Genomic DNA, 26,457 nt, shown 5'->3' with positions numbered 1-26,457 from the left:
TTTCTTTACAAAAAAAACAAAAATATGAAGCCATTGTACATTCTTTCAGTGTCTGCAGTTGCCGTCTTGTATCAGATGAGCACAGTTCATGCAGCAAGTGTGGCCGAACTAGAGGATGCTAATTCATATACGCATAAAATACTAGTTGCAAATAAACTAAACAGAATTAAAGATCATTCAGTCAACAGGCATGGTGCAGTGGCTCTGCGCTCATGGGATGAAGCGTACGAAAAGGCAACAGCTCTCGTTCAGCAAATGTCGCTCGAGCAAAAAGTGAACATTACTACTGGAATAGGATGGGAAGCAGGCCCATGCGTTGGAAATACAGGAAGAACGACCAACCCAGATTTCCCTGAACTCTGCTTACAAGATTCCCCTTTGGGCGTTCGATTCGCAGACGGTATAAGCTCAGGTGTGGCGGGAATCAATGCAGCTGCGTCGTTTGATAAAGAAGCGATCAGAAAGCGTGGTGAATATATGGGAGCAGAATTCCGCGCGAAGGGTGCTCATGCCCAACTTGGACCTTCGATGAATATGTTGCGATGTCCTACAGGTGGGAGGAATTGGGAAGCCTTCGGTGAAGATCCTTTTTTGGTCGGAGTGGCTTCCGCTGAGACCATTGTTGGTATTCAAAGCCAGGGCGTAGTAAGTATATTCTATAATATATCATATCACACTCATATATCTGATGTATACATTGATTAGATGGCTGTCGCTAAACATTTACTTGGAAATGAACAAGAAACCAATAGAAATGAGGTAAGTTGTATTTCGTATAAAAAGGAGATGAAGTTCATGACACTGTGTATAGCACTCTGCATACATTGATGAACGAACAATTCACGAGGTTTATCTGTGGCCATTTGCTCGAGCGGTGGAAGCAGGTGTTGCTTCAGTCATGTGTGCATATAACAAAATCAACGGTGTTTATGCTTGTGAAAGCGACTATACCATCAACAAGCTCTTAAAGGGAGAGCTTGGGTTCCGTGGGTATGTTCAAAGTGACTGGTCTGCAACGCATTCGACTGTAGATAGTGCAAACCATGGTTTAGATATGACCATGCCAGGTAAAAACAGCAAAAACTTTATTGTTCGCATACAGAATGGCTGCTAACCTGTCTTTTTTGCTCTCATTATTACAAAGGTGATATTTCGTTCCATTCAAGAGACTCCTACTTTGGCGCCAATTTAACAAAGGCTGTGCGTGCTGGACAAGTTAGTGAAGCTAGAATAACTGATATGGCAACAAGGATCATTGCTGCTTGGTACAAGGTAGCCTATTTGTTTTTTATTTTCTCATCCCTGTTACTCATCGCCTTTCTTGATTATAGGTTGGACAAGACAAGGTAGGAGAGATAAGCAGAGAAACAAAGATCAATAGGATAACCGTTCAATTTAAAAGAATTTCCCCGAAATCAATTTTGACAGCTTTAGGCCAAAAAATGATAAGCATGTAAATGTTCAAGGCGATCACAAGATAGCTATTAGACAGATGGGCGCTGCTTCGACTGTTTTGTTAAAGAACAAAGACTATATTTTACCGCTGAGGGAACCAAGTATTAAAAAGATTGCAATCATAGGCTCAGATGCAGGTCCAAACCCTGAGTAAATGCATATTTAATTTATTTTTATGCACTTGCTAATCACATTAAAATAGTGAATTAAACTGTGAAGATCACGGTTGTAACAAAGGAACCTTAGCACAAGGATGGGGTTCTGGTACAGCCAACTACCCTTACTTAATCACGGTAACTTCTTTTTTTCTGCATGTTGGGACCATGTCTTCTTATATTTTATGTTTAGCCTTCAGAAGGAATTCGTAACAGGGCCGGAAATAACATAGAAATTATAGAGTACTTGAGAGACGATAATTATGACCTTGCATCAAAAGTAGCAGCATCAGCAGATATTGCCATTGTATTTGTTAACGCAAACTCTGGAGAAGAATTTATTACAGTAGAAGGAAATAAAGGAGATCGTAAGCATCTTCGATTATGGAACGACGGTGATGGGCTTGTAAAGAAAAAGAAAAATAGACAAACAACAGTATTCACCAATTCCATATAGATTCATGCTGTAGCAGGTGCCAATCCAAACACGATCGTTGTCGTCCACTCGGTTGGTCCTATTCTTATGCCTTGGGTAATGAACCCTAATGTAAAGGCAATTGTTTGGCCAGGATTACCTGGGCAAGAGTCTGGTAATTCCTTGGCAGATATATTATTTGGAGATGTTAACCCATCCGCAAGACTACCATACACAATAGCCAGAGAGGCACATCATTACCCTGCTAATGTCAGTCAACAGATGGAGGTAAGGAAGCATGCATCTTGAAGCTTTTCACGCAACTAAAAGCTTGGCTATTTAGTTTAAATACTCAGAGGGAATATATATCGGCTATCGATGGTTTGAAAAAGAAAAGATAGAACCCCTCTTTGAGTTTGGTTATGGAATGTCTTACACTACGTTTGAATATACAGAAATGAAGATTGACCATATCAGAGGAAGTCAACAGAATCCAGACAATCTTGAAGTAACAGTGCATGTGAAAATCAGGAACACTGGTCAATTTGATGGAGCAGAGGTTGCTCAACTTTACTTGACCTTCCCAAAAGCTGCACAGGAACCACCAAAGATTCTGCGAGGTTTTGAAAAGATATACCTTACTATTGGAGAAGAAAAGGAGGTTACATTTACTTTGAAAAAGAAAGAACTTAGTTATTATGATACAAAGTATCATGAGTGGGCTGTGCCAAAGGGAGAATTCATTGTTCATGTTGGATCCAGTAGCAAAGCCATTAGAGGAACGAGTAGCTTTACTTTATAGAAATGACTTTCAAATAAAAGAATATCAGAATAACAATTCAATGCTACATTTTTTTTTTATTTTATCATACAATAGAAGGCGATGAGTTTGAGAATGCTGACATGATCAAAAGGAACTGATTGAGGTAACCGACAACGAAAAACACAGTGCTAAACAAGAGCAAAGTAACTTAATAAATCCAAGTGAAGGTGCTTAGCACAGCCCTCGCTTTAGCCTGTTGTTAATTCAAAAATATAATTATTCGATTCTATGGCATCATTGTAAGGAGAGCTCGGCGTGGTACAAGCTAACTGCTTTTATCAGAATAAATGCTTTTGAACTCACGTCATCGACTCAGTGTCCATGCGGGAGTAATTTTAGCATCCCCTTATATTCTCGCTACAAAAGGGAACTTTAAAATTGTAATTTCTATATATGGGTCAGTAATTTAAGGCATCAAAAGCCACCCTAATCGCTGTACCTGAAAGTTAATTCACAATGATAATAAATACCTTTTTTTACTGTATTCATTTGATAGCGCAATAAACATGTCTTTTACATTACGTATCAACCATTATAAGGCTATCCCTCAAAGCATTGAGGTACCTATTTCGTAAATGCAAGAGGTTGTTGATACTTTTCCAGACATATGCAGTGAAGTGGAACGTCGGAAAGCTTTATAAGCCCAAGAGCCAAGTTGAAGATCAGGAAACAACTGGCTTAGATGCAAAGGGCAACTCAATCAAGAAAAGAAAAAGATATGCTCCTTATCTCTAGTACAAGACATATTACTGTCATAAGTCCGGTGAGAAAGAAAAGCCTAAGCACGACCTAGGAGAAAAGTCAGATCAAATAAGAGAAGTGCAGAAGACATCCAAAAAGATAAACTGACCTGCTACCATCAAAGTTACTTGCTATAAGTCTAAACCGGAAGAAGTAGTGTTTGCATTTATTAATGATCACAACCATGGTCCTATTGGCAGCAAGGAAGGCTTTCAATAGTTGCCTGTTTCAGAGGGAACAAAAAAATACGTCTTTCAGAAACTTCAAGAAGGATTTATGTGCCGAGATGTACGCTTGTCCGTTCAGCATGAATTAATGAAATGTGTTCATCATTTCCGCATCATTGTTGATCACCAATCCAATGCTTCATCAATTTGTGAGATTACTTACCGTGATCAATTGATGGATCCTGAACTAGTTTACAACCAGTACAAGTGTATACAAGAGAACGCATATAAGCGCTATAATGGCCAATATAAGTCCATCAAAATTTGGATCGACGAGCTTAAATTCAAGGGCTACAGTGCCTACATTGGCGATAGTTTCAATAATAGCTACACCTTTGGATCAATGTTCCCATGGCAGAGGAATCTTCTCTTAAATACGCCTTGCTTCTGCTTAGATGCCACCCATAACATAATAAACGTTGATCGTTGCCTTTTATATACTACTGTTGTTAGGCATTCATTTACAAGCACAGGTTGTCCAGTTGCTTTTTGTTTTACGATGGACCATTCTGTAAGACCTATTACTGAATTTCTATCTTTTGTAAAAAGCCAAGGTCATGTAGATGTCCAGAAAATAGCAATTGATATCTCTAGCATTGAGCTAAGTGCTACTCAAACCGTGTACCCAGAAGCTCAAATACAATGGTTTCTCTTTCACGTCGCTCGTGCCTGGATGGCAAAAATAAAAGAGCACATCAAGACAGGCGATACCCATCTAGATTCAACTGAACGCAGAAAAAATATCACAAGTTTGAAGTCGTTAATGGGGAAGAAATGCATCAGAGTTTAATAGAAAACTGCAATTGTTTCTTCTTGACTTTGGGTCGTATACGCAGTCGATCTCTTATCTTTACATGTCATATTTTAACAATGACAATTTCAAGCGCTGGGCAAGAGCATATCAGCCCGCTATCTATACCAATATGGAGATCAGCAATTATATTGAAAGCTGGCACAATCAGCTGAAAGCGACATATTTAAAAAGAAAGCAGAACCGAAGAGTAGGCAGACTGATATTCATACTAGTGAATGATGTTGAAGAGGATTATCTCCAAAATATACAAAGGCTGATGCTAAAAGTTGGTAGAATGGGCCCTGAAGAAAGAAGAAGAAGGGCGAGGCAAATAAAAGCCGATCAAATCAACCTGGAGTGTATTCCTGATATGATTACAGAAAGTGGTACATCTGGAGGTTACCTAGTCCAGCTGTTCAACAATGTAGAACTTCAGCACAAAATCATTGTAATGGAAAATGAAATGAAGAGCTGCATCTGTAACGGTTTTAGGAACAACAACATTGCTTGTAAACAGATGTATCTGCTCAATCGTTTACATGCTGGAATAACTCCTTTTAAAGGTAAATTGCGAGGTCTACGTATTTGTAGATAACTTATACAAAAACCTACTTTCATTTATAAGAAAACATCGTATCATTTAAGCAAGGAGACTCGGTTGTTCAAGTTAATGCTATTAACAATGCTGCTGAAAACAGAGTTGTTGCTACAGGACATTTTTCTACGTCTCAGGATAATCTAACAGCTGAAATGGCTAATCTTCCTGCTGCTTATCGCTCTTATAGAGAAAATCCATACCGTTTAACTGATAAGCAAATAGCAAATATAAGATTGGGAGCAGAACTGATACTGTCTGCAATTGACGAAAATAATACTAGAAGAAACAATGCAACAAACCAAAGTTTTTCAACCCAAAGACGATAAAATAAAGACGTAAATTTTAAAGTTCCCTTAAGTGGCGAGGGTACAAGTAAATCGGGAAAAAACAAAAAAAAGTGACGTAACCAATATCATTTTTAGGGCGTGCGCCTAACATTAGTCTCCATGCGGACATTGAATGCCATGCAAATGTGCAGTGCAAATAACCAAACCCAATTGTTCATGCGTTTCTTCGTGCACCCTGTGTTTGCCTTTTTTATTCTTCCAAATGTCAACAGTAGAAGAGAATCTTACCCTTGATGAACTGTTAGAAAGACATAAAGAAGAACAAAAGCAGCTTACAGGCAGGATCATTGCCTTGCGCAAATCTGTTCCGAAAAGTGACAAGAGAAAAAAGAGAGAAATAAACTCTCGTATAGCAGACTTGGAGTATGACCTGAAATTAAAGCATGAGGAAGAGATTCGAGCCTTTAAAGCGAAAGAATCAGGATTAGATCCTAGTGATCAACAAGTATATTCACTTTGACTTAAATCGATGAGTAAAAGTAACTGATCGATCATGTAGAATGAGCTGGACGATGGTATATCTTTAGACCGCTTAAATGAACTTACGCTGCAAGATAATGACCAACTAAAGATGCCGGATGCGGCACAGCAACCAAAGGCTAAGAAAGTGAATAAAGCAAAATTAAGAATAGAGAAGCGAAATGCCGAAATGGAGAGATTGCGTGAAGAAGCTGAGCAAGAAGCAGCTAATCAAGTAGATCAAGGTGCTATAGAAGCCGACGCTATTAGAGAATTAGTGATTCCAATGAACCTAAGAGTTAAACAGATTACAGCAGACGGTCACTGGTAATGGAACATGTAAAGTTTGAAACAAAAATGCTGCTTATTAACTTGATATATCAGTTTATATAATGCCTTTGCAGATCAATTAAAACAAAGATATAATGAAGAGGTAAATATGGCTTAACCATAAACGTTTATGCTTAATTAATGTCTTCTTAGACCTCATACAAGGATCTTAGAAAACTAGCAGCAGATTATATGCGTAATCATGCCGACGACTTTACGCCCTTTTTGTATCTCGAAGACGGTGATTTTGAAAAATATTGCAATGACGTCGAGAACACAGCACGTTGGGGAGGCCAATTAGAGGTATCATATCACCATCTGACTCATATGCGTATATATCATATAACTAACAAGAATACCCCTTAGATTTTAGCTTTGGCAAAAGCAAGAAAAGTTCCTGTAGATATCGTTCAAACGGGCGCACCTGTACTAAAGATATGTGATGATGAATATCCAGATAAGCCTCCTGTTAAATTAGCGTAAGTTATTTTGGAGATTTCAAATAGCAAGCGTTAACGTATAATACTTGATATAGATATCATAAGCACTTGTACTCGCTAGGTGCGCACTATAATTCTCTTGTGGACTTGTAAGATCATAAAGGAATAAATCAACTATATTTTTGTATTTGGCAAGCTTCTTATTTGCTGAATGAGACAAGCCATAAATGCTTGCAAAAGTAATTGAATTATGATTTTTAAACATAGTAAAAAAAGGGGTCTATAGTTTATTGAAGTTGCATATACAAAAGGAAGGGAAGAGGTATGCTTTCTATTCGAAGCGATGCTTGTTCTTAAATATGAACTGTTCCAAGGTCTCTGGCTTTCTGCCTAGCAGGATCTCTATGCCATCAGTTATAAAAGGATGTCTTGCGTCATAACTGGCCTTCTTTGTAAGCAAATCATATATATCAAGATGAGAAAAGAACCCAGTGTCCATATAGAGTTTGTATTTCTCAGGCATGCTGATCCTTTTGTAACTGAAAGGACGACCCGTTGCACGTGAAAAGATGTCAACACGTTGGTTTCCTGTGACGATATCACCGTTCAATTCGTAGACAGCATCTCTGTGCTTTTCAATATCCTCTGTCAACACCACAGCAGCTACAGCAGCAATATCATCAGGAGAAATCCAGCCCATGGGTTCATCAGGGTCGGTAGTATCAATGACCGTATCGTTTTTAGGGTACTCGAGGTACATCATATTTGACATAAAGTTACCAGGGCGTAAAGCAACAAAGCTTCCACGGTTAGGGATATCCAAGATACCTTGTTCGGCACGTCGATGAGCAGAACCAACAGACGTCATTCTCCATGGTGCACCAGCAATAAGGCTAGAGACATCAACTACTTGTCGGACGCCAGCTTCGTAGGCATAAGTAGCAATAGTTATCTTGATATCGACGCATGTATTAAAGCCCATCACCAAAAGGAACAGTCTTGTATGGCCCTTAACGCCTTCCTTGAGAGGAGTAAGATCGTTGTAATCCCCTTCAACAACTTTTAAAAGAGAATTGTTTGAGAAAAGAGCGTTAACCTTGTCAGAACTACGTGCGAACAGAGTGACAGGGACATTCTTTGCGAGCAGTTCACGGACGAGAGCAGCACCAACAGTACCAGTGCCACCAACAATAAAGATGCGTTCGTTATTCATGGTCATTTTTCTTCGTTTGTTTGTTTGATTCAAGTTGATTGTTATATGATTTTGACCCTTTCTTGAAATATCTTTGTTTTATATATATATTTGCTGATCATTGACTGTAGGTTACACGAATGCGTAATTCTTGTCCAAAATACCCATCTGGACGCGTAAGTATTTCCATAAAAGGCGATATAATAATGAGAGAGACTTAAATGTCATGAATACGCGCAAGTATTTCCATAATGGACGACCAGTAACGTATTCAGTCATGCTATTTTAAGCTATTACTTTATTTTATTGTTTTTGAACATGTGAACTAAGTAAGTATAGCATAGAGTATGCATTCTAATGCATTAAAAGCGTCTAAGAAGAAAAAGATATTAACCCCTTGATACGCCCTTCCTTATATCGCGAATCAGTCAATGAACCATCAAGTACATCAAGCTTACATGACAACGATACCATTACAGCACAAATCAAGGGCGAACGAGGAGATGATAACTGGGACTGATACCCTCAATTAGTACGAAAGATACAAAATAAAGGACCCAAGAAAAAAAAAAAATACAAGCCCACTGAAGAGCCTTGGGAGGATAATCACATCCTTTATCTTCATTTGGTCAGCGTTACTATCTATTGGCTCGAATGTGGATCTGTACCGTTTCTCCATTTGTGTTGGTCACCGAGGCTTGTAGTAATACTTTTCAAAAAAGAGCATTGCTGAATTAAAATGAAGGAATGACTTTGTATTTTATAAATAAAGAAAATGCCTTTAAACGTATGACCACATCCAAGATAAAAATGGCGCCAACAACAATTTGCTGTAGGAGTGACTGACAGCTAAAATGTCATATGCCTGCACAAGTATTTCCATAACAGATGATCAGCAACATATTAAGCCACGCTATTTTAAGTTAAAGTGGTTACCAAAAAGAGACGCTTAGTGTAAACAAATATATGCCTCCCCTTTTTCTCTCTCTTTTAGAAAAGGGTCACTTGGTTGTCTTTGAGTATTATGTGTACTATACAAATATAATAATTTATGTAACCTGACAATTATTACAATGATCTGTTTTTCTATAAAAAGGAAACAGGGTTAAATCTATATGTTTCACATTTCCCCCAATGTTAAATCAAGAGTGGGGTAAAGTATGGTAACTTTATTCCCGCATATTGGGAATAAATATGAGGTATTTAACTCCTTGATCAGATAAATGAAATAACAAGGATAAATGCTGTACAAATTACTATCATGACAGAGCTCAATGTAGCTGAAAATGAATTGGAGATACAAGATCTGTATAAACACTATATCCTTATCTTTCTTATTTTCTCTTCATCATTTTAAACGATAAGGTATATCTTCACACTGAAAATAGGTTTGTCTACTTTTATGATGTAAGTCCTTGCTATGGGCTTCAGAAGATGGGCTGCTCTCACGATGAACCATGTCCAATTCTCAGAAGTTTTTATTCCCGAGTTTTGGGCTTCGTCGGGAGGAACCGCGAGGCTGTCAAAACATTTTTAATGGGTACGTCAGCCATGAAACAACTCTCTACTAGCTTCTAGGGATATATATTTTTGAGATGTTAGAATCAAGTTAGGGAGGGACTATCATCTATACACCCTTTTTTTTATGGAATTAGAAGTGCTTTCACCTTTCTGCGGTTAATCCTGTTAATGCCAAAATTTTATTTTGAGAACCAAGAAAAGTAACATTATCTTGTTAACAAATAAAATGAAAATGTTGTCTTTAAACGTAGTATATTATGCTGTTAAAGCAAGTTTGCATTGGACATATTTGAATAATTAACTCTGTTATCATTATTTTGCTTAAAATGGGTTTGTACTACAACACTATGCTAGTCTACTATAGTACGCATTAGATTCTCTGACACCATTGTTATGGCAATCAAGTAAAACAGATTAAAAACATTTATGGGGTGCTGGATGAATTTCTGCAAATGTTCCAGTAGGGATCATTTTTACTTTCTTTAACAGCTCTTGAAGTAAGAGTTTCCACTTTGCTTAGGTTAGCTTCTTTGGACTCTGCTCCTTCAAAACTTTCCAAAACATCTCAACAGAGTTGAATTCGGATAAATAGAGTGAAGTATATACAAGTAACAAACCTATTTCCATATTACAGGATCAACAAGATCATGCATCCATAATATCTAATATGTTACTGATAAATTAGACGTAATGGCCAACCGCAGTTTTTCTTTAGGTATAGTAGATGCTGTATCTTCAGGCTCTACCATTTCCGTGAAAGAAATCACTCTTAGGAGTAATAGATAGGATGAGATAAAAATTCAATGGAAGTATTGTAACAATAAAGACATTAATTATGTAATACATGAATCATCAAGGGATGTTTTGGCTTTTCATTGTCTTTCCGCAGTTTAAGCCCATTATTTAAATCAGTCAATGCCCCGTTTCATATCGGAGAAATAGGGTGATAACGGTATGCTCCATGCCCTGGAAACTTTTTTATTTGTTTATTGGCATGTTTATTAAGGAACCTAAAGATGAGTAAAAAGGTTATTATTATTATTATTATTATTATTAATAGGGAAAAAGTGATGACTAAAGGGAGAGCTATTTTGATTATTAAAAAGGAGGATGACGTGCAATGAGGGTATTACATCATGCCAAGGGACACGATAAAGCCCATCATTGGCCCTGTGTGTGTGTGAAAGTGTTAGATAGCAAGAAATAACTGTTTCCATAGGATTACCATAGTAACGATATGAGTGCCTCTGTGTGACTTTTAGTATTACTCATAGATACAAGTTATGCAGTAAGTCCAATTACAATCACCTTATTTGACTCATCTTTATGCACACTTTTGCAAAATGTGATATAAATTTAAACTGACCAATTAAATTCATAGGAATGGTAATAAAATTACCTAATAAAGCTATACACCAATCGTCTTTCAAAGAAAGCACCAGAAGGTAAGTGAAGGAGTATAAATAATAAATTATCATCTGGCCACTCCTTCTTTTCGATCTTTTTCTTTATTCTTTTTTCTTTCTTTATATATAATTGCCAATATGTCTCTCTAAATCTATCTTCAACCCCCCTCAATACACACCATTAAAGAAAAAAGAAGTTCCTTTTCTTTAGCTTTTATATATATTTATATGCAACAACTCAACAACAACAACAATCATTTGTATAAACATGCTCCTTTTATTCCATTATTATAATTGGCATTAAACCTAGTCTAGTCGTCATCACCAACAGTAATTACAAACCTATATCAATGATAAGTGCAAGCTCAACTCCTATTACCCCAAACACATCTATAACTACTACTACCACTACCAAAGATGAGGCCTATTGGTCTCAGCTGGCTACTTCCTTTGTGGATAAAGTGATTGATGAAGAATATCAGCTACTCGAGTTACTCGGTCATGGTGCTTATGGCTGTTTATTTCTGGGTCAATCTCTTCGAGATAATAGTTATGTTGCCATAAAGATTCTCTTAAAATCACGAGACCTCCAGCAGCTTCAACTCCAGCAACTTGAAATGGATATTCAATCTCAGCTCAAACACCCTCATCTATTAGCCCTTCATAGAGTCATCCAAGACCAAGACTACATTTATATGATCATGGAACTATGTGATCAAGGTGATCTCTTTGACTTTGTTATCAAGGATCAAGAATCATCATTTATTCGTGACGAGAGTTTGGTCAAGGAATGGTTTACTCAAATATTAGATGCAGTAGAACATATGCATGCTCAAGGTGTCTATCACAGAGATATTAAATTGGAAAATATTTTATTAAAGCAAGAACAAGAGAACACTGTCTGCAAGGTTGCTGATTTCGGTTTAGCCACACGTGAGAGATACTCAATGGAATTTGGTTGCGGTTCTACTTCTTACCTCGCTCCTGAACATTTTGACGATGACTCTGAGCTTGTTCCTTACGACGCCGCTGCTTCTGATACCTGGTCCCTTGGTATTCTTCTATTGGCCTTCATGTTTGGTAGAAACCCTTGGCAAGAAGCTTCTCATTCTGATCCTGCCTATCATCAATTCACACGACATCCTACTATGCTCAAGGAACATCTCTTTCCCGAACTCTCTTTAGCTACCCTTCGTTGGTTACAAGCTGCTCTGGCCCCCAACGGTTCTGATCGTCCATCGGTTGCAGCCCTTAAGGAACAGTTTTTGAGTATTGATCGACTTTATGCCACTGAAGAAGAAGAAGATAAACTCGTTGATCTTGTTCATATTCCCACAGCTACTAAGCACACCAATATGAACTCGTACGACTCTGCCTTCTTTAGTGCCGGCATGTCCTGGTCTGATATGGTCGAAGAAGATGAAGCTTATCTTACCAACAATAATACCAAACAAGACATGGATCATCACTTTGATATCGATGATGAAGACACCGACATGTTTGTTCACAGTGGCGAAAAGGAATCTTGGTGGTTATAAATTTTATAAATATTTTGTGTAATAAACAATCCTTTTTACTTTTTGTTCATACTAAAATTAGAAATAAATTGCTTTCTGATATTTTACCATACAAAAGCTCTAAATAGCACGCTTATTTAATTACTTGTCTCGTTTCCAAAATTGAGAGTTTTTAGCACTTGTATTCATCCTGGATACCTTCATTCTACTTATTTTCTGTATTTAATTCCGTTCAAATTTTACATTAGGAGAATGATTGATAGTAGCATTGACAAATAATCACGTTGACCACATCAACATAAATAGCAGCCATAACTTCTCCCCCTCTATAAAGCGCATATGCATCTTATTTTAATAATATTCCTTTCTTTTAATAAAAAAATGTACTTCGCAAGTTATCGACTTAATACTAAAAAACTAAATACGAGGAAACTGTCGTTGGCAGTGATGAACTACGGCAAGACATAATAAATGCTACGAAGGACATGAATGATGAGTGCGTATATAAATGTTTATCCTTGATGCATAACTTTTACTACTACGTCCTTTCTTTTCTCCAGGCTCGGAACGATAAAATCCTTCTTTTCGATGATAAAGAAGTAAAAGGGTATTTAGGTGAAAAGTACTATGAGTCAATGATCCTAATGCGATGGTGCTTCGAAGAATTATGAGGAAATCAACTCTTGGTGATGAAGAGTTTGACCCTATCGTGCATGCTGATTTGCACTTTGTTGACGTGATCAGCACACTGTAGGTTAATTGCTATGCTATGATATATCTATAATAGATGACTAATTTTGCACACTATCTGTTTGATTTATAGTCTGGATTTGATCATCAGCCCTCGAAACCTTATGCAACATACCTCTTTGGAGCGTACTGCTGCTACCTTCAGCGCTGTTGTCACCTTGAACAACCTCTTCCTTTCAAGCGACGATATAATTGATCTTGCTTGGTATGTCATAAACATATACTTGCATCATCTCAAACGCTGATATCCTTGTCAATACTTATCCTTCTTTAGTTTGAAAGAGTAGCCCTAACGACTGACAATACAAATGAGATGGCGTAGCCTTCGCCGTGAAGGATAAAAAGATCACTTCTGTGCTCATCACGTTCTCAGGCGACATAGACTTCGATACAACAGGGAAGAAAGAGAAGGACGATGAAGTCAAAATAGTTATCAGGACTACTGAAGTGCTAAACTTCACAAAAGCAACGAGCGCTGTGAATCACCCAATTCTGCAAAGTTATGTCCGTCTCTATGGTAAGTTTGAACATTTTTTATCAAGACATAAAAATTGTTGTAACTAAAAGCCTCTTTTTATATATATATTGAGAGAGCCTTTGTAGGAGAGAATCCATGGCTGTTATTTATATGCAAATGCTGTCAATATTACCATCATCTGATACATGATGTGCAAATAGAGAGTAGAATGTATGCTCTACTATCATACTTGCTTAGTACACATAGTGTTCAATAACAATAAAATAGTCCTTTTGGAAATAAATTATACACTTCAAAAGAACATATTTACTTAGACAAGAGTAACCACTTTATGAAATGATGGACAGTTCATGCAAAGTAATAGCTTAAAATAGCATGGCTGAATACGTTACCTATCGCCCATTATGGAAAGTAACTATAGTGTTTAAACTGCCTTACAGTAGTTATGATAAGAGTATACGCGAAATGCTGAACCCAGTTCTTGTACGCCTATAATATATAGATTTTTACTCATTACAGATGAACTTGACCCTTCTTCTCTTTAAAAGATAAAGGCAAAGAGCCTTGTTTCACATTTTATTAGTATTAGTGTGAGTAAAATAAAGATCACGTTCCAAGACGTGTAATTGACAATGTGTTATTTTTGGTTTTATTATTATTTCCAAAGTTAGAAAGGCACCTTTCTCTATTTAATTATCCGCTAATTTTAAATCCATGGCTTGCATCAAGTAAAGATAGTCATTGGAGTCACTGTTTCCCGAATGAGCGACCCCAACATATTTTCATCTTTAAGATAATCATAAGGGAACTGTACCAAGTGCCCACGTATCTTTTTCAACTCTTTCAAAATGTCCTTTCCATGCAACTCCGGATCAGCAATATGGCCATGAGGTATTTTAGCAGGATCAGGCACGAACTTTCTGTGCTGTTCAAAGGTATGTACTGTATCATCTGGAACACAGCGAAATAATTTACGGTAAATCAACGTGTTCTCTCGAGCGGTCCTATTCCAGATGTTGTAAAAGCAATGGGGTGCCAGTGGGTCTAGAACACGCGCAGCCTCTAGGTTGACGTCAGGTTGGTCGCCAGATCGTTTAGTATGTTCCAGTATCTTGTGAACTCCTGTTTGCTCGTAGTCCTTGATTGTCTCTTCTGTGACGGCTGGATGACTTTCATGAGGATAGTCGTGTCCGTCCGGTTTGTCTGGGTCCTCGATAAGAGAGTTCCAATCGGTAAACTTGAGTAAGCCCAAGTGTTCCTTGAAGAGTTGCATACGAAGTGTGTGCGCAAACTTGGAAGCCTTGTATTCTTTGCCATCCATATAGGATGGGATCATTTCGGTATCTTCTATCAGCACTGCTACTTCAGAGTCTCGATTGCCTAGTTGTGATCGATCATTGATGTTGGCTATTGGTTTCAATAATAGTTATTATCTATCTATCTATATATATATATATATATACGATGTGATCTTACCTGAGCCCACAAGTACAATACGATCATCAACTATCAAGAGCTTATCGTGAATATAGACCAGCTCACTCACAAAATACTCTCTTCCATCTTCTTCATGACTCTTTTGACCTTCTACGGGTGTCTGTGGTAAAGGAGGTGACTCTGTTTCAGAGAATGCTGATGGCTTGGGAGGTGCTGGCACAGGCGGCACACCGCCCGTCGAAGACCCTGCTACACCTGCTCCTGGTCGTTGTTCCTTGGGCGCAGTCGTAGGTGGGTTAGGTACTGCTTCAGAAGTTGATGTCTCTCGTTCGGTAGGCACCAACTTGTCCCAATTACGTAAACTGTACCATCCAATATAATCCGAGGGCTCGATACCTGCCTCCTTCAGCTTCTCCACAATTGAACTGCCGCCTCGCGAAATGGTCATATACTGGAAATGCATCACGTTGCGTGCGGCTGACGCGTCGCTAGATGCAAGATCGCCTTCAAATGCGGGAATCAGAGGGATGAGAATAAAGACCTTGTAATTTTCTCCTTTGGCATGGGCTCGTTTGATACGTTCCACAATTGCCTGAGCAATCTTGTTGCGCAGTAATTTGTCTTCCTTAGTGGCGCTAATAAAGAACTGATTTTCAATGTAGATAAAGTGCTTGGATTTTGTGATACATTCCATGTATGCATTGTAGATCGAGTGTTCGCGTGTGATACCTGAACTCCACTGCGCTGAACTGCGCAGCAGTTGGACTCGACAGCTGCCTTTGAAGACGCTTTCGTCGCGTGCTGCTACGTATTCGCCTTTTGGCATCAAGTAGGGCACGCTCGGACGGTGCATGCCTTTGGACGACTTTAAAAAGTTCCAGCGCTGAATAAAGTGTCGAGCGACATCCCGAGCAATAGGACCTACCTAAAAGATATTATATGTGTGAGCAGTTTCTATAGGCCCTGAATCTTGTTTTCATTACCATGCCAACTGTCATGTCATGCCAAGGCATACGAGGTGTTACATTACGATCGACCAAAGTCAGTTTGTATTGAGCCACTATGATAGATTGAATAAGCAAGAAAAGAATATCATGAGTTATCATACCGTTCATAAAGTCCTTCACTCTTGGGTTGGAATAATCTTGTCCAGGGAATGTTTCATGAGTGTGACCTTCTGCTGGATAATCTGTAATCCTGTGTGCATGAGTATCATAGCGACTGTTTAAGCCAAGTTAGTATAGATCATATGAATTGACAACAGTATTACCCCCAGCATAAATCAAGACCTCCAACAAATGCTAAACGGTTATCCACAACCACAATTTTCTAATAGACATATATATAAGTTTTCTTGTTGTCTCCCTCTCCCCTCCCTTGAATGCTCTTACTTCATGATGTGACCAAAACAAAACATTGTTATCAATGGATCGATGATCAGGATGTCTAACGACTGTTTCAAAGTAAGAAAAGGACTTTTGTATATATATATGTAGATATAAGGTAACGCTTACCAATAATATTCTTATGAAGTCCCTGCAGCCATAACTTGGTGTGAGACGAATTAATAGTGAGAGCCATCGACATTTCTTTATAAATGATGATATAAATCTTGACGCCTTCCTCTGCCTTTCGCTTCAAAACTCGATCGATCCTAAACTCTTCATTTTGTTCAGGAGGTCTTCGAAGATACTTTAAAAAAGGGGGAGTTATTACTTTTCATGTTTGTATATTTCATTGTCTTACTAGTTCGGGTGATAACCACCAATCAGCGATATAAATTTCAGATTTTGCAGACAAGATCGCCTCTCCTACTGCATTAAAATGATCCTCTGCATCAATGAACCAATTGACCTTGGAGTCATGTCGTATAGGCGCAAACGAACCAAATCGGTGATTCTTAATCCATGGGCTATTATCCAGCACACGCTGAATACTCTCTCTCCATTCTTCGACTTCACGACGGCTACCCTTAATCTCAATCCGTCTAAACTTATTTTCAAGGGCGATATGATGATGATACTTTCCAAATATCCCTGGATTCTTGGTTTGCACCAGGAGACTTTTATCAAATAGAAAGACGTCCTTGATGGTTGTTGATGCTATATCAGAAAGAAAGGCGACATAAGAGTCCCTCAAGATGACCCACTGCTTATTCCAGAGATGTGGTTTCCAAAAATGACATAGACGCGGCACGACAAAGTTAACCTTATTTTCCAAGTATCCCTCCTTACCCTTCCATCCCATATCCTCGACGATACTGACGGCAGAGATCTCTAGGAATTCACAAATGTCATAGTTGGCCGTCATATGTGCTTTTAGTAGTAGCCTTTGCAGGTATTGGGTCAATTGCTTTCGTCGCTTAAGAGCAATCTGGTATTTTTCTGCTCCCCGTACATTGTCCTCAGGGATGATGGTGCCTTTAGCCGAATTGATCCAACTCTCGAGCTGGCTTGGAAAGTTGGGTGGGTTTGGCACAGCGTCAGTGATACGTCGTTTGAATTTCAAGGTATAGTGCAAGTTGATAAAGTCCGCGATGGTTCGCTTGATCACCCATTTGATATCACCATATTGTAACTCAATGCGAAAGATCCATTGTCGAATGCCTTGTGTGTTCAGTTCTGAATCAGTGACTGCTACCTGGGTAGGACAATCAGATACACATTTGCATAATTATTATATTTTTTGTACTTACTTTTAAAAAAGGCAGCAACACAGGCGGCTAAGGTACAAAAAATAAGTTGATCACGTTTTGAATCTTAAATAAAGAACTTACCCATGGATTACCATGTTCATCTTTGGATAACGCTATAAAAGGAGGATCAAACAGGGGTGGATAATACGGCGAAAGAGAAGGGATCTGTGCAGCTTGTTGTTGAGGTGGATGGTCGCTTGGTTTTTTCTGTGGTAATGCATGAAGATTGGCAATCAGTCTGACTTTATCCAATGTCTTTCCCCAATGTTTTCTAGCTGCTGGATCTGGTTCAATTAGAGGTAAGGATGGACCGTCTTCAGTAGGTGAAAATGGGTTCTGAAAATAATTTCTGTCGCTGACTGTGATGGAAGGTCGTTCCACATTATTCTCTTGGTTCATTTCTTCTGCTGAGGGTAATACATCGTCTTCAATTCTATTGAGTCTTTGCATTTCATAATATTCTTCTGTATGAGGATTATCACTACTACTATTACTACTAACATCACTGATGACATTGCTGTCATCAATGATATTGCTTGTTGTTGGACTACTCGTGTTATCCTGATGATACTTGTTTATCTTTCTGAGTACTTTATTCCACTGATCTTTAGGGTCAAAGTCATTGTGATGTCGGTGATAATTATGATTGGGTAGTTCTTTTGTTGGTATCTTTTCTTTGAAGTAGTCTGTGCTATCAGCAATTGGATTAGACATAAAAAAAAAGTAATAAAAAGAGAAGAAAAAAAGAGCGATGCGATTGATTTTTCTATTTTTAGTAGTAAAAAAAAAAAAAGAAAAACAGAGAAACAGAGAAACAGATGTAAATAAAAACAATAGAGTTTAATAATCAGAGATATCCTGTTTTCATCATTTACACTCATTCCATTACGTCTGTTTTGATAATAAACCAGAGATAACAGAGAGAGACATGGATCTTACAAACATGAGGCGAGGCTTATTCTCTGTTTGTAAATGATTTTAAAACATGTCCTATCTCATGTTCTCTATTCTACCATAGCATTAAAAAAGGCATTTATTTACACAAATATATTCTAAAATATACAACTAGTCTATCTCTAACAATCTCTTCATTCGTTCATAGACTGCAAAACTGACAGCTACCATGGGAACAACCTTTATGTACCCAATACTTAGGCCCACGTAGAATCCTTTGATACCTTTCACTTTATAGATATCCTTGGTTGTTTCTATAAATCCAACAAATTTATCTGGGTTGAGTAGTCCACCCACTTGCATTCGTCGACGAATGACTTCTAAAGGGTAGCTGCTCGTTTGAGCCACCAGACCAGCCGTACCACCGCATAATAACTCGGCCCATGTCTTGAGAGGGGGCTTTGATAGTGCCTTACGTTGGCTTGGTGTTAAATCGGAATCATCTGCTGTATAATTCAAGGGTATTCTAGTATACTTGCTCACGGTGGGGTTATATCTACATAATCGAGTAACAAGATGATATGTCCAAAATGATACACCTGCATAGGGAATCATGCCTGCCACGGTAGGTAAAAACCCTCGATAGAAATTAGCTAGGTGAAAATGTCCATTCATGCGTTGTGTTGCCGCTGGTTCATTATAAATCTGTCGTATTGTCCCCGATAGCGTCGGCCGACTTGTTCCTTCTTTTACATCATAAGCCAAGCGCACGCGAATGAGATCAAGTGGGTAAGTAAAGAATACAGATGTTACACCTAATAGCGTAACATTACTTTTTTTTGCTTAGTCAACAACAGATAAACAATGTATTACCTGCTAAAGAACCAGCTACGAATTGTTTTGCCGGCGTCTCTTTGGCTCTTGTAGGCATCAGTATCTAACATTTTTCATTAATTTTGGTTTTTATAAATACATCAGCATCTTACTGCACGGTATTGCTCATAAGTGACAAATTTAATGGCTGCATAAGGAAATATTCGAATCAATGTCATTGAATGACCTTGAAATAATCCAATGAGTCCTGCATTTTTATATATTTCATGGCCTGCTTTAAATGCGCCGGTAAATGTGCCTAATAAAAAAAAGGGTCAACCTACAGACATAGTTCATCAAGTATGATCATACCAGCATATCGTTCAAATATAGGATTTCTTGATTGAAATAATATCTTTATTCTATCTAACGGTGCTATCGCTGTTTTCGCCTACAGAGATAAGGTGTTATAACTCTATATACACTTCCTTCATGTCTGGATTTACCATGCAACCAGCTACTCCACCAGCAACACCAGATCTAATGACATAACTCAGATTCTGTGCCTTGCTTATTTCGTCCTTTGTCATCAAGAGAGCAGAAGAAAAGGGAAAGCGAAGAAAAAAAATGACGAATGTCTGTTTTATAAGCAGTCAACATTTAGTATTCTTTACATGTTTTGCCCTCTATACCCCGCTTAAAAAAATCGTCCTTTTATGGACAGATATTACAGAGAATAATATGATTGGCTGATACCTTGAAAGAAAATGCGTATTATGGAAGCTGTCTTAATAATGATAATATGTACAGTACACAATTTCCAGAGAGAGAGATGTCGCGCTGACTTGCCGCTTTTTCGTATAAATTGTATTATAAAAATTGCAAAAATGCGACTTTACTTTCTGAAAAGACTGTAGTTCCACTTCAATTTCGACAAAAGCGGCAACTAAATTTGACTAAATGAACTTGCTTATTTCGTCCATTTGTGTGCCTCTATTTCGACTAAATTAGAGAAGACTTTTCAACTAAAAATAAAAATATGTTCGACCAAGTTGCAACAAGTTCTCAGCTGCATGGTCGAATTAAAGAAGCTCTTCTTTATTTAAACAACACTCAAAGAAGGATTCAGAATGTCTAATCTAGCCTTGACAGTCCTTAGAAGTCACGTTCTCTGCAGCCTCTCTTATTCTTGCTGTTAAATTGCCGCGATCTGTCATTGGAGATCTGCGAACAAGTATCTTTACCTTGGCCCAAAGTTCTTCTATTGGATTTAAGAAAGGGGAGTAAGGTGGAAGGTACATTATACTATATCCTCTCTTGTTGACCTTCTCTGTGGTCTTTTCAGGCTTATGAGTAGATGCATTATCCATGACTAGATGGGAATTACTAGGGACACGCAAATTATGTAACAGTATATCCAGTTCTGGTCTCCACTACTTCTCCGCACTGCTTGAGCTTTAAAATTTTGCGTCTCCCGTCAAGAAAGGAAATAAAATAATGTATCCCCCAAACAGGAAGTTGTTTTTTTGCGTGTCCCACCCAAATAGGAAGGTATTTTTTTCGTTTAAATTTTTATAATTCTCCAGAGAATTTTATGAGACAGTCGGATAGAGCTAACAAGGAAGGATATAGGATATATACTGTGATCTTCTTTTTATTTAAAATAGCGAAATTTAAAACCAATAAAACCAATAAAAGAGATACAATGTCCTATACTTATTATTTGATCTTCTTTTTCGCTCGGTCAATACCGCATATAGATCATCCTTTATGTCAGAATTTATTGAAGAATCTTTTAATGCGCTTCGTCAGCAATTGGCTGAAACTCAAGCTATTGTACAGCAATTGGTACAAGAACGTCAAGTATCTCTAAGCGCGACCGATAGTTCGTTGCATTCTTCCTTGCATGCTTTTGGAGTTCGTCCCCATTACGACTGGACACCAGATCTTTTGGTAAAAGATCGGTTTGGTTTTAACCGAGATCTCTTTACAGTTCCAATGCTCTCCGATGCGGATCGTACAAGTATCATTGACAATTACCCACCTATCCGTGGCCTTTCTTATGTACCGCGTCCTATTTTGGAATGGGCTCGAGCTCAAGGGATTTGTCTCAGCGCCTACCTAGACGATTGGTTAATTATAACCGATACGGAAGACCAAGCAGTACAACACATGAATCTTCTTCTGCAGAAGCTTCAGGATTTGGGTTGGCTCGTGAATATAAAGAAATCTCATCTAGTTCCTACCACCAAGCTGGAATACCTAGGATTTTAACTAGATACGACAACAATGACTGCTCATCTTCCTGGGAAGAAGCTTCGAGATATTCGTCGTTCGATACGCCAAGTTTTGCATACTTTCATCCAGCCACCTTGATTAATCCACAGTCTAACGATGAGGATTCAAGCAGCAACCTTTGCTCTTCTTCCTGCTCGGATTTACACGCAACATTTACTGTGGTTCAAAAATATATCGGTGAAGAACAACACAGGGTGAGATACGCCTTTGCTTCTGCCACAAGAATGCTTGGACGAACTCCGCTGGTGGATGACACACCTATGTCAATGGAATGACCGCTCTATTCTGCCTTCGACTCCTTCTGCAACTCTTTACGTCGATGCGAGCAATTACGGATGAGGTGGTCATCTCAACAACGAGAGGGTTTATGGTCATTGGACTACGGCCGAATCCCAGCAATACATCAACTGGAGAGAGTTGAAAGCAGCGCAGCTCCTTCTTCAATGTTTCCCCCATTTGCGGAATACGACAATTCTATTACGTACGGACAACGCTACCTCCCTGTCATACATCAACAAACAAGGTGCACGAAGTCTCTCAGTCTCATGCTCCTAGCCACTTCTCTTTGGAAAGAATGTCTTCGCCGCCGACTGACAATCTACGCCAAACATGTTCCAGGAGTAGAGAACAGTATCGCAGACTTCGAATCACGGCGTCTTCGCAACAGACATCAATGGCAGATTCAGCCTTCCGTTTTCAAGAACAAAATCGACCGGCCGTGGGGGCCCCACGATATGGACTTCTTTGCAGACCGTACGAGTCACCTCCTACTAAAGCACGTATCCTGGATGACGGATTCGAATTCAATCGCGACCGACGCACTATCGATCCCATGAAAATCAATCTTTATGAACTCTTACCTCAACCCTCCATGGAATCTAATTCCACATTGCTTGTCCAAGATCCTCCAGGAACGTCTTCCTCAAGCCACTATCATCGTCTCTCACTAAATCAGCGCTCCCTGGTGGCCCCTTTTAACACGAATGGCAGTGTCGAGCCCAATTCCTATTCAGCAAACAGATATTATGTGCACAACTCCTTCCATTCCTTGGCCATTTCATCAGAAGCCTTGGAAACTCTCCGCTTGGAGAGTCTCAAGTCTGGTGTAGGATCCATTCCTGGTTTATCTGATGTGTCGTCTTCTATCTTACTGGATCGACGTCTCGAAAACTCAACCACCAACCGCGCTTATCGACGTGGGCAATTCCTCTTTTTAGAATGGTCCTTACAACACCGCGTAAATATCAATGGATTTTCAGCTGCACTTATTGTCAATTTTCTTTCGGATATGCACTATCAATTTGGTTATTCCTCCTCAACATTTCCCTCGTTCTGCTCTTCCATCCTAGCTTTTCACCAAAATAAAGCCTCACTGGACAACGAGCTACACTTGGTAAATAACCTTCTTGATACGCTTGCTCGCAGGGAGCCTCCAAAACAGATTCATCGCCCAACAATTGACATCTCCCCAGCTCTGAACCATATACGACAGATTCAATCCACCACGTCCACACCACTGCCCCTCTTGCAGAAGAAAACAGCCTTTCTCCTAGCGATGACAGCCTTTTTGCGGCCTTCAGACCTCCATCGTATCGATTTGTAGTCGGCAGACATCAACAATGGTTTCCAACTGACATTTCAAGTGGTCTCCCCAAAAGAAACTCGTGACCATCGTCGTATCATCAAACCTTTTACAATCTTTCCGAACCAAAACTGTTCTCTTTGTTCTGTTAGAGCATTCATAGCTCTTAGAGATCATCCCTCATTATCACACCTTTCCACTCGTTCTTTGCTTTTCGTGAATTCAAGGTGTCCACAAGAGCCTTTAGCCACGTCAACAATCTCTAAATGGCTCCGCAACATGATTAGAATTTCCACAGAAGAGCGAAATGTAAGCGTCAGATCTATTGCATCCTTGTTAGCCCTATGTCGTGATATTCCAAAAGGAGACATTATTACTCTTAGAAATAGGACAAATTCTTCGACTTTTGAAAACCATTATCGACGAGAACATATGTCATGCTTCAATTTCACACAGATATTATTATTAACAGATTCATCAACATCAACGGAAGAAGAGCGAGTAGATTTCGATATGGATGACCAAGAAGAAGACACATTCTTTGATGCGATGCAAGAATGATCTAGATACTCACTCTGAAGCAGCATATATCCTTCCTTGTTGGCTCTATCCGACCGTCTCATAAAATTCTCCAGAGAATTCATTCGACGGAGAATTGGTCAATAGACCAGAGGATAAGCCAACAGGGAAGGATATCACCCACCCACCCATTCCTTATCAAGACCTCGCTCATCAAGATCAAATAATAACTGTAGGACATTGTATCTCTTTTATTGGTTTTATTGGTTTTAAATTTCGCTATTTTAAATAAAAAGAAGATCACAGCATATATCCTTCTTTGTTGGCTTATCCTCTAGTTTATTGACCAAATTTGCGTATATTGTAAAGATACTTATCTGTTGTCAATATTCAGAATGGACTGAGACACAGCCGTTTTGAGGTTCAGTGTCCCTCAATTTCTCGAGTATTGCTTCTTGAAAATCGGAGTGAACAGACCTTTATTAAAGAACAGTACCGATACTGTTCTCTTCCCTCCCTCTGAATTGAATCCAATTGAGTAATCCTGGTCAAGTGTCAATAGTAAAGTTAAACGAAATAAGTTTTTAGAAAAAGAATTGTTGATAGCAAGAATTGATATTTATTTGAACAGCTTTTTTTAGGACGATGGGGAGGGGGAGTATAGAGGAGGGAAGTAATGTGGTATAAATATACATATGGAAGAAATGTTCAAGCTTCTTCGTCAAGTGGGTGTTCAAAGTAAATCTCGTAGTAGGAGGCGCACTTTCAAAGACTCCATCATGACTTGAGCCATTCCTAATGCAATATGCCTATATCAAAAATGATCATTTTATAAAGGTCCCCGTACCTTGATGTTAACATGACCCGCTCTTTCAAGGGAGGCGGAAAAGCCCACAAACTAATGCCACCATTCTATTGGATTGATTCAGTATTCTAAAAAATTGAAAGGGAAGCTTTTAATATATATAAAAAATTCTATAAAGACCAACGTTGCAGCAATAAGCAGGTATTGGGAACAAATCAGGAGAGGAGGGGAAGCAATTGCAGAAATAACTGGGGACTTGAATTGCTTGAGCATACCATCGAGTTGATCAACTCTGTACACAGCCTTCCACCCAACAAACAACAAAACTAGCGATAGCAAGGAGCGAGCGCCACGGCCTAACAAAAAAAAAAAAGGAGCGTCAGCGAGTTGTAGGTGAAATCATACCTGAACGTTCCGCAAAGCAATGTGACAATGCACCGTAGTAGAGATACTACATGTCAGTTGGCCACGAAGGAGGCTCTGATTGGCACAAGTACGCTAAACCTTTCTCTTTTTCCCACTGATCTTAGGACAACCATCCTGCCTATACGTCAGCCCATACTTAAAAGAAGGACATTGCTTTTTGGAACCATTGTGTGTATGGGTCATTCAAGGGAGAGAGCCTCGTAACAATGTGCGACATACGGGCAGAGCTTAGAGATAACCAAGGTAAAAGCCTTTCAATTTCTTTCTGCGCCTCATAGCTTCCATCTCCAAGCGAGGGAAGAGATACTCATGTAAGGCCACACAAACGTTACACGCTCACGAGCCAAAAAAAATGAAGGCTTGTCATTGGCCAGCTACGTTTATGCTTATTTGTGGTGTAGATTACTCCTTTCATACAGTATAAGACTTAGGTAAAGATTTATATACGAAAAGAAATCATTCTTTGCTTTTTTTTTTTTGGTAAACTTGCAAATGTCGCCCGTTCCACACGACTTGCCAAAGCCATTCAATATTACTGAAGAAGAATGCAAAACCCTCAAGATTCCTTTACCTTTCAACACACTCTCTGCAGATGAATGGACGGACATGGATGAGTTGTGGAAGATGACCAGTTTTCGTATCAAGGATGCCAAGACGGTCAAAGGCATATTTGTTCAATCCATTAATGTTGTGGTATTGGAAGCCATACTTACTCCAATCATTGTTGCCTTCGTTCCAGGTTCCGCCCTTCAACTTTCAACTAGATTTCTTCGCTGTTTTTTCCTCCCAAGATAAATAGAAAAAATGAGTTAGCAGCGCTCAAAGATCTAAAGAAACAGGAATCGAAAAAAAAATTTTTATTATATGTTATCTGAAAATGAAGCGTGGCACAAAAGAGCCTTTACCACCTCATCTTCTCCTTCCACTTCGGCAACTGTTTGATTTGGTGCGCAAACTTAAATTGAAAATCCAATAATTTGCATGTCCTGCCCAAAAAGGAAAAAATTTACGTGCTCCTAGTAATTCCCTGATTAAATTGCAACCTTTCAATTTGTGTTTATCAAGGACATCCATGACGTGTATAAGAAATGCCATAAACTCCTTCCATTTTGTGCCAGCTTTAGCCACCTTGAGCCCAACATTAACAATACCAAGGGAGCAAATTGCACCTAGTGTGGAAATTGATGGTCCCCTGGCGGTTGTTACTACAACTTTTGCAGGCTCACCTTTCTTTGATCTGCCCTGACTTCTTACAGTATGAATATTGAACCCAGATTCATCAATGAAGATACAATTTTGCATAAAACTGATGTTGGGATCTTTAATCCACGCCTCAACAGC

The 26,457-nt window shown here is 38.8% G+C and overlaps 10 protein-coding genes across 10 annotated transcripts; 7 read left to right on the top strand and 3 right to left on the bottom strand.

Moving 5' to 3' along the window:
* The first annotated feature begins 9 nt into the window (after positions 1-9).
* RHIMIDRAFT_273453 (beta-glucosidase) lies at positions 10-2,858 on the top strand. The gene is made up of 10 exons (XM_023612387.1): positions 10-645; positions 706-759; positions 812-1,067; positions 1,145-1,272; positions 1,332-1,346; positions 1,403-1,605; positions 1,658-1,748; positions 1,804-2,016; positions 2,068-2,313; positions 2,369-2,858. Exons 1-10 carry the CDS (start codon positions 25-27, stop codon positions 2,825-2,827), a joined length of 2,286 nt encoding a protein of 761 aa, XP_023469485.1. The 5' UTR covers positions 10-24; the 3' UTR covers positions 2,828-2,858.
* A 1,700-nt stretch (positions 2,859-4,558) lies between these two features.
* On the top strand, positions 4,559-5,529 carry RHIMIDRAFT_93001 (uncharacterized protein). The gene has a single exon (XM_023615889.1). It carries the CDS (start codon positions 4,671-4,673, stop codon positions 5,202-5,204), a length of 534 nt encoding a protein of 177 aa, XP_023469484.1. The 5' UTR covers positions 4,559-4,670; the 3' UTR covers positions 5,205-5,529.
* A 199-nt stretch (positions 5,530-5,728) lies between these two features.
* Positions 5,729-7,025, top strand: RHIMIDRAFT_92988 (OTU domain-containing protein 6B). The gene is made up of 6 exons (XM_023615888.1): positions 5,729-5,999; positions 6,054-6,340; positions 6,398-6,446; positions 6,497-6,646; positions 6,710-6,822; positions 6,879-7,025. Exons 1-6 carry the CDS (start codon positions 5,757-5,759, stop codon positions 6,934-6,936), a joined length of 900 nt encoding a protein of 299 aa, XP_023469483.1. The 5' UTR covers positions 5,729-5,756; the 3' UTR covers positions 6,937-7,025.
* RHIMIDRAFT_303118 (NAD(P)-binding protein) lies at positions 6,835-8,248 on the bottom strand. The gene has a single exon (XM_023614406.1). It carries the CDS (start codon positions 8,000-8,002, stop codon positions 7,115-7,117), a length of 888 nt encoding a protein of 295 aa, XP_023469482.1. The 5' UTR covers positions 8,003-8,248; the 3' UTR covers positions 6,835-7,114.
* A 3,121-nt stretch (positions 8,249-11,369) lies between these two features.
* On the top strand, positions 11,370-12,047 carry RHIMIDRAFT_194322 (kinase-like protein; the record flags this gene model as incomplete). Its single annotated transcript, XM_023606009.1, has 1 exon — positions 11,370-12,047. A coding segment is annotated over one exon (678 nt), but the record flags the coding sequence as incomplete, so codon positions are not given.
* Positions 12,048-13,068: 1,021 nt separating this feature from the next.
* RHIMIDRAFT_235112 (uncharacterized protein) lies at positions 13,069-13,456 on the top strand (the record flags this gene model as incomplete). Its single annotated transcript, XM_023608306.1, has 3 exons — positions 13,069-13,169; positions 13,243-13,374; positions 13,444-13,456. The coding sequence occupies 3 exons, from the start codon at positions 13,069-13,071 to the stop codon at positions 13,454-13,456; spliced, it is 246 nt and encodes an 81-aa protein (XP_023469480.1).
* A 915-nt stretch (positions 13,457-14,371) lies between these two features.
* On the bottom strand, positions 14,372-17,331 carry RHIMIDRAFT_198690 (phospholipase D/nuclease; the record flags this gene model as incomplete). The annotated part of the gene is made up of 9 exons (XM_023606312.1): positions 14,372-14,707; positions 14,768-15,054; positions 15,124-16,009; positions 16,068-16,144; positions 16,193-16,305; positions 16,355-16,413; positions 16,476-16,537; positions 16,599-16,776; positions 16,831-17,331. The coding sequence occupies 9 exons, from the start codon at positions 17,329-17,331 to the stop codon at positions 14,372-14,374; spliced, it is 2,499 nt and encodes an 832-aa protein (XP_023469479.1).
* A 1,306-nt stretch (positions 17,332-18,637) lies between these two features.
* RHIMIDRAFT_273431 (mitochondrial carrier) lies at positions 18,638-20,149 on the bottom strand. The gene is made up of 5 exons (XM_023612386.1): positions 19,993-20,149; positions 19,859-19,937; positions 19,660-19,805; positions 19,547-19,610; positions 18,638-19,488 (listed from the first exon to the last, which is right to left on the bottom strand). The coding sequence occupies exons 1-5, from the start codon at positions 20,074-20,076 to the stop codon at positions 18,845-18,847; spliced, it is 1,017 nt and encodes a 338-aa protein (XP_023469478.1). The 5' UTR covers positions 20,077-20,149; the 3' UTR covers positions 18,638-18,844.
* Positions 20,150-22,358: 2,209 nt separating this feature from the next.
* RHIMIDRAFT_235107 (uncharacterized protein) lies at positions 22,359-23,927 on the top strand (the record flags this gene model as incomplete). The annotated part of the gene is made up of 2 exons (XM_023608305.1): positions 22,359-23,383; positions 23,519-23,927. The coding sequence occupies 2 exons, from the start codon at positions 22,359-22,361 to the stop codon at positions 23,925-23,927; spliced, it is 1,434 nt and encodes a 477-aa protein (XP_023469477.1).
* Positions 23,928-25,608: 1,681 nt separating this feature from the next.
* Positions 25,609-25,911, top strand: RHIMIDRAFT_235106 (uncharacterized protein; the record flags this gene model as incomplete). The annotated part of the gene is made up of 1 exon (XM_023608304.1): positions 25,609-25,911. One exon carries the CDS (start codon positions 25,609-25,611, stop codon positions 25,909-25,911), a length of 303 nt encoding a protein of 100 aa, XP_023469476.1.
* Between the last annotated feature and the right edge of the window lie 546 nt (positions 25,912-26,457).

The sequence above is a fragment of the Rhizopus microsporus genome (assembly GCF_002708625.1).
Source record: "Rhizopus microsporus ATCC 52813 unplaced genomic scaffold scaffold_3, whole genome shotgun sequence".
Lineage (NCBI taxonomy): Eukaryota > Fungi > Mucoromycota > Mucoromycetes > Mucorales > Rhizopodaceae > Rhizopus > Rhizopus microsporus.
The sequence above is the reverse complement of the archived record's forward strand: the minus strand, read 5'-3'. Positions and strand labels throughout refer to the sequence as shown.

What these genes read in the sequence shown, in the direction of transcription:
- RHIMIDRAFT_303118 (XM_023614406.1), bottom strand. Translation starts at nt 8,002, where the DNA reads ATGACCATGAATAACGAACGCATCTTTATTGTTGGTGGCACTGGTACT.
- RHIMIDRAFT_93001 (XM_023615889.1), top strand. Translation starts at nt 4,671, where the DNA reads ATGTCATATTTTAACAATGACAATTTCAAGCGCTGGGCAAGAGCATAT.
- RHIMIDRAFT_273453 (XM_023612387.1), top strand. Translation starts at nt 25, where the DNA reads ATGAAGCCATTGTACATTCTTTCAGTGTCTGCAGTTGCCGTCTTGTAT. An exon ending in GTATTCAAAGCCAGGGCGTA is followed by an intron (nt 646 to 705) that starts GTAAGTATATTC and finishes TACATTGATTAG; the next exon opens with ATGGCTGTCGCTAAACATTT. An exon ending in GGAACGACGGTGATGGGCTT is followed by an intron (nt 2,017 to 2,067) that starts GTAAAGAAAAAG and finishes AATTCCATATAG; the next exon opens with ATTCATGCTGTAGCAGGTGC.
- RHIMIDRAFT_273431 (XM_023612386.1), bottom strand. Translation starts at nt 20,076, where the DNA reads ATGACAAAGGACGAAATAAGCAAGGCACAGAATCTGAGTTATGTCATT. An exon ending in TATATTTGAACGATATGCTG is followed by an intron (nt 19,806 to 19,858) that starts GTATGATCATAC and finishes TTTTTTTATTAG; the next exon opens with GCACATTTACCGGCGCATTT. An exon ending in CGTAGCTGGTTCTTTAGCAG is followed by an intron (nt 19,489 to 19,546) that starts GTAATACATTGT and finishes TTACGCTATTAG; the next exon opens with GTGTAACATCTGTATTCTTT.
- RHIMIDRAFT_92988 (XM_023615888.1), top strand. Translation starts at nt 5,757, where the DNA reads ATGTCAACAGTAGAAGAGAATCTTACCCTTGATGAACTGTTAGAAAGA. An exon ending in ATTACAGCAGACGGTCACTG is followed by an intron (nt 6,341 to 6,397) that starts GTAATGGAACAT and finishes TTGATATATCAG; the next exon opens with TTTATATAATGCCTTTGCAG. An exon ending in AAGCCTCCTGTTAAATTAGC is followed by an intron (nt 6,823 to 6,878) that starts GTAAGTTATTTT and finishes TACTTGATATAG; the next exon opens with ATATCATAAGCACTTGTACT.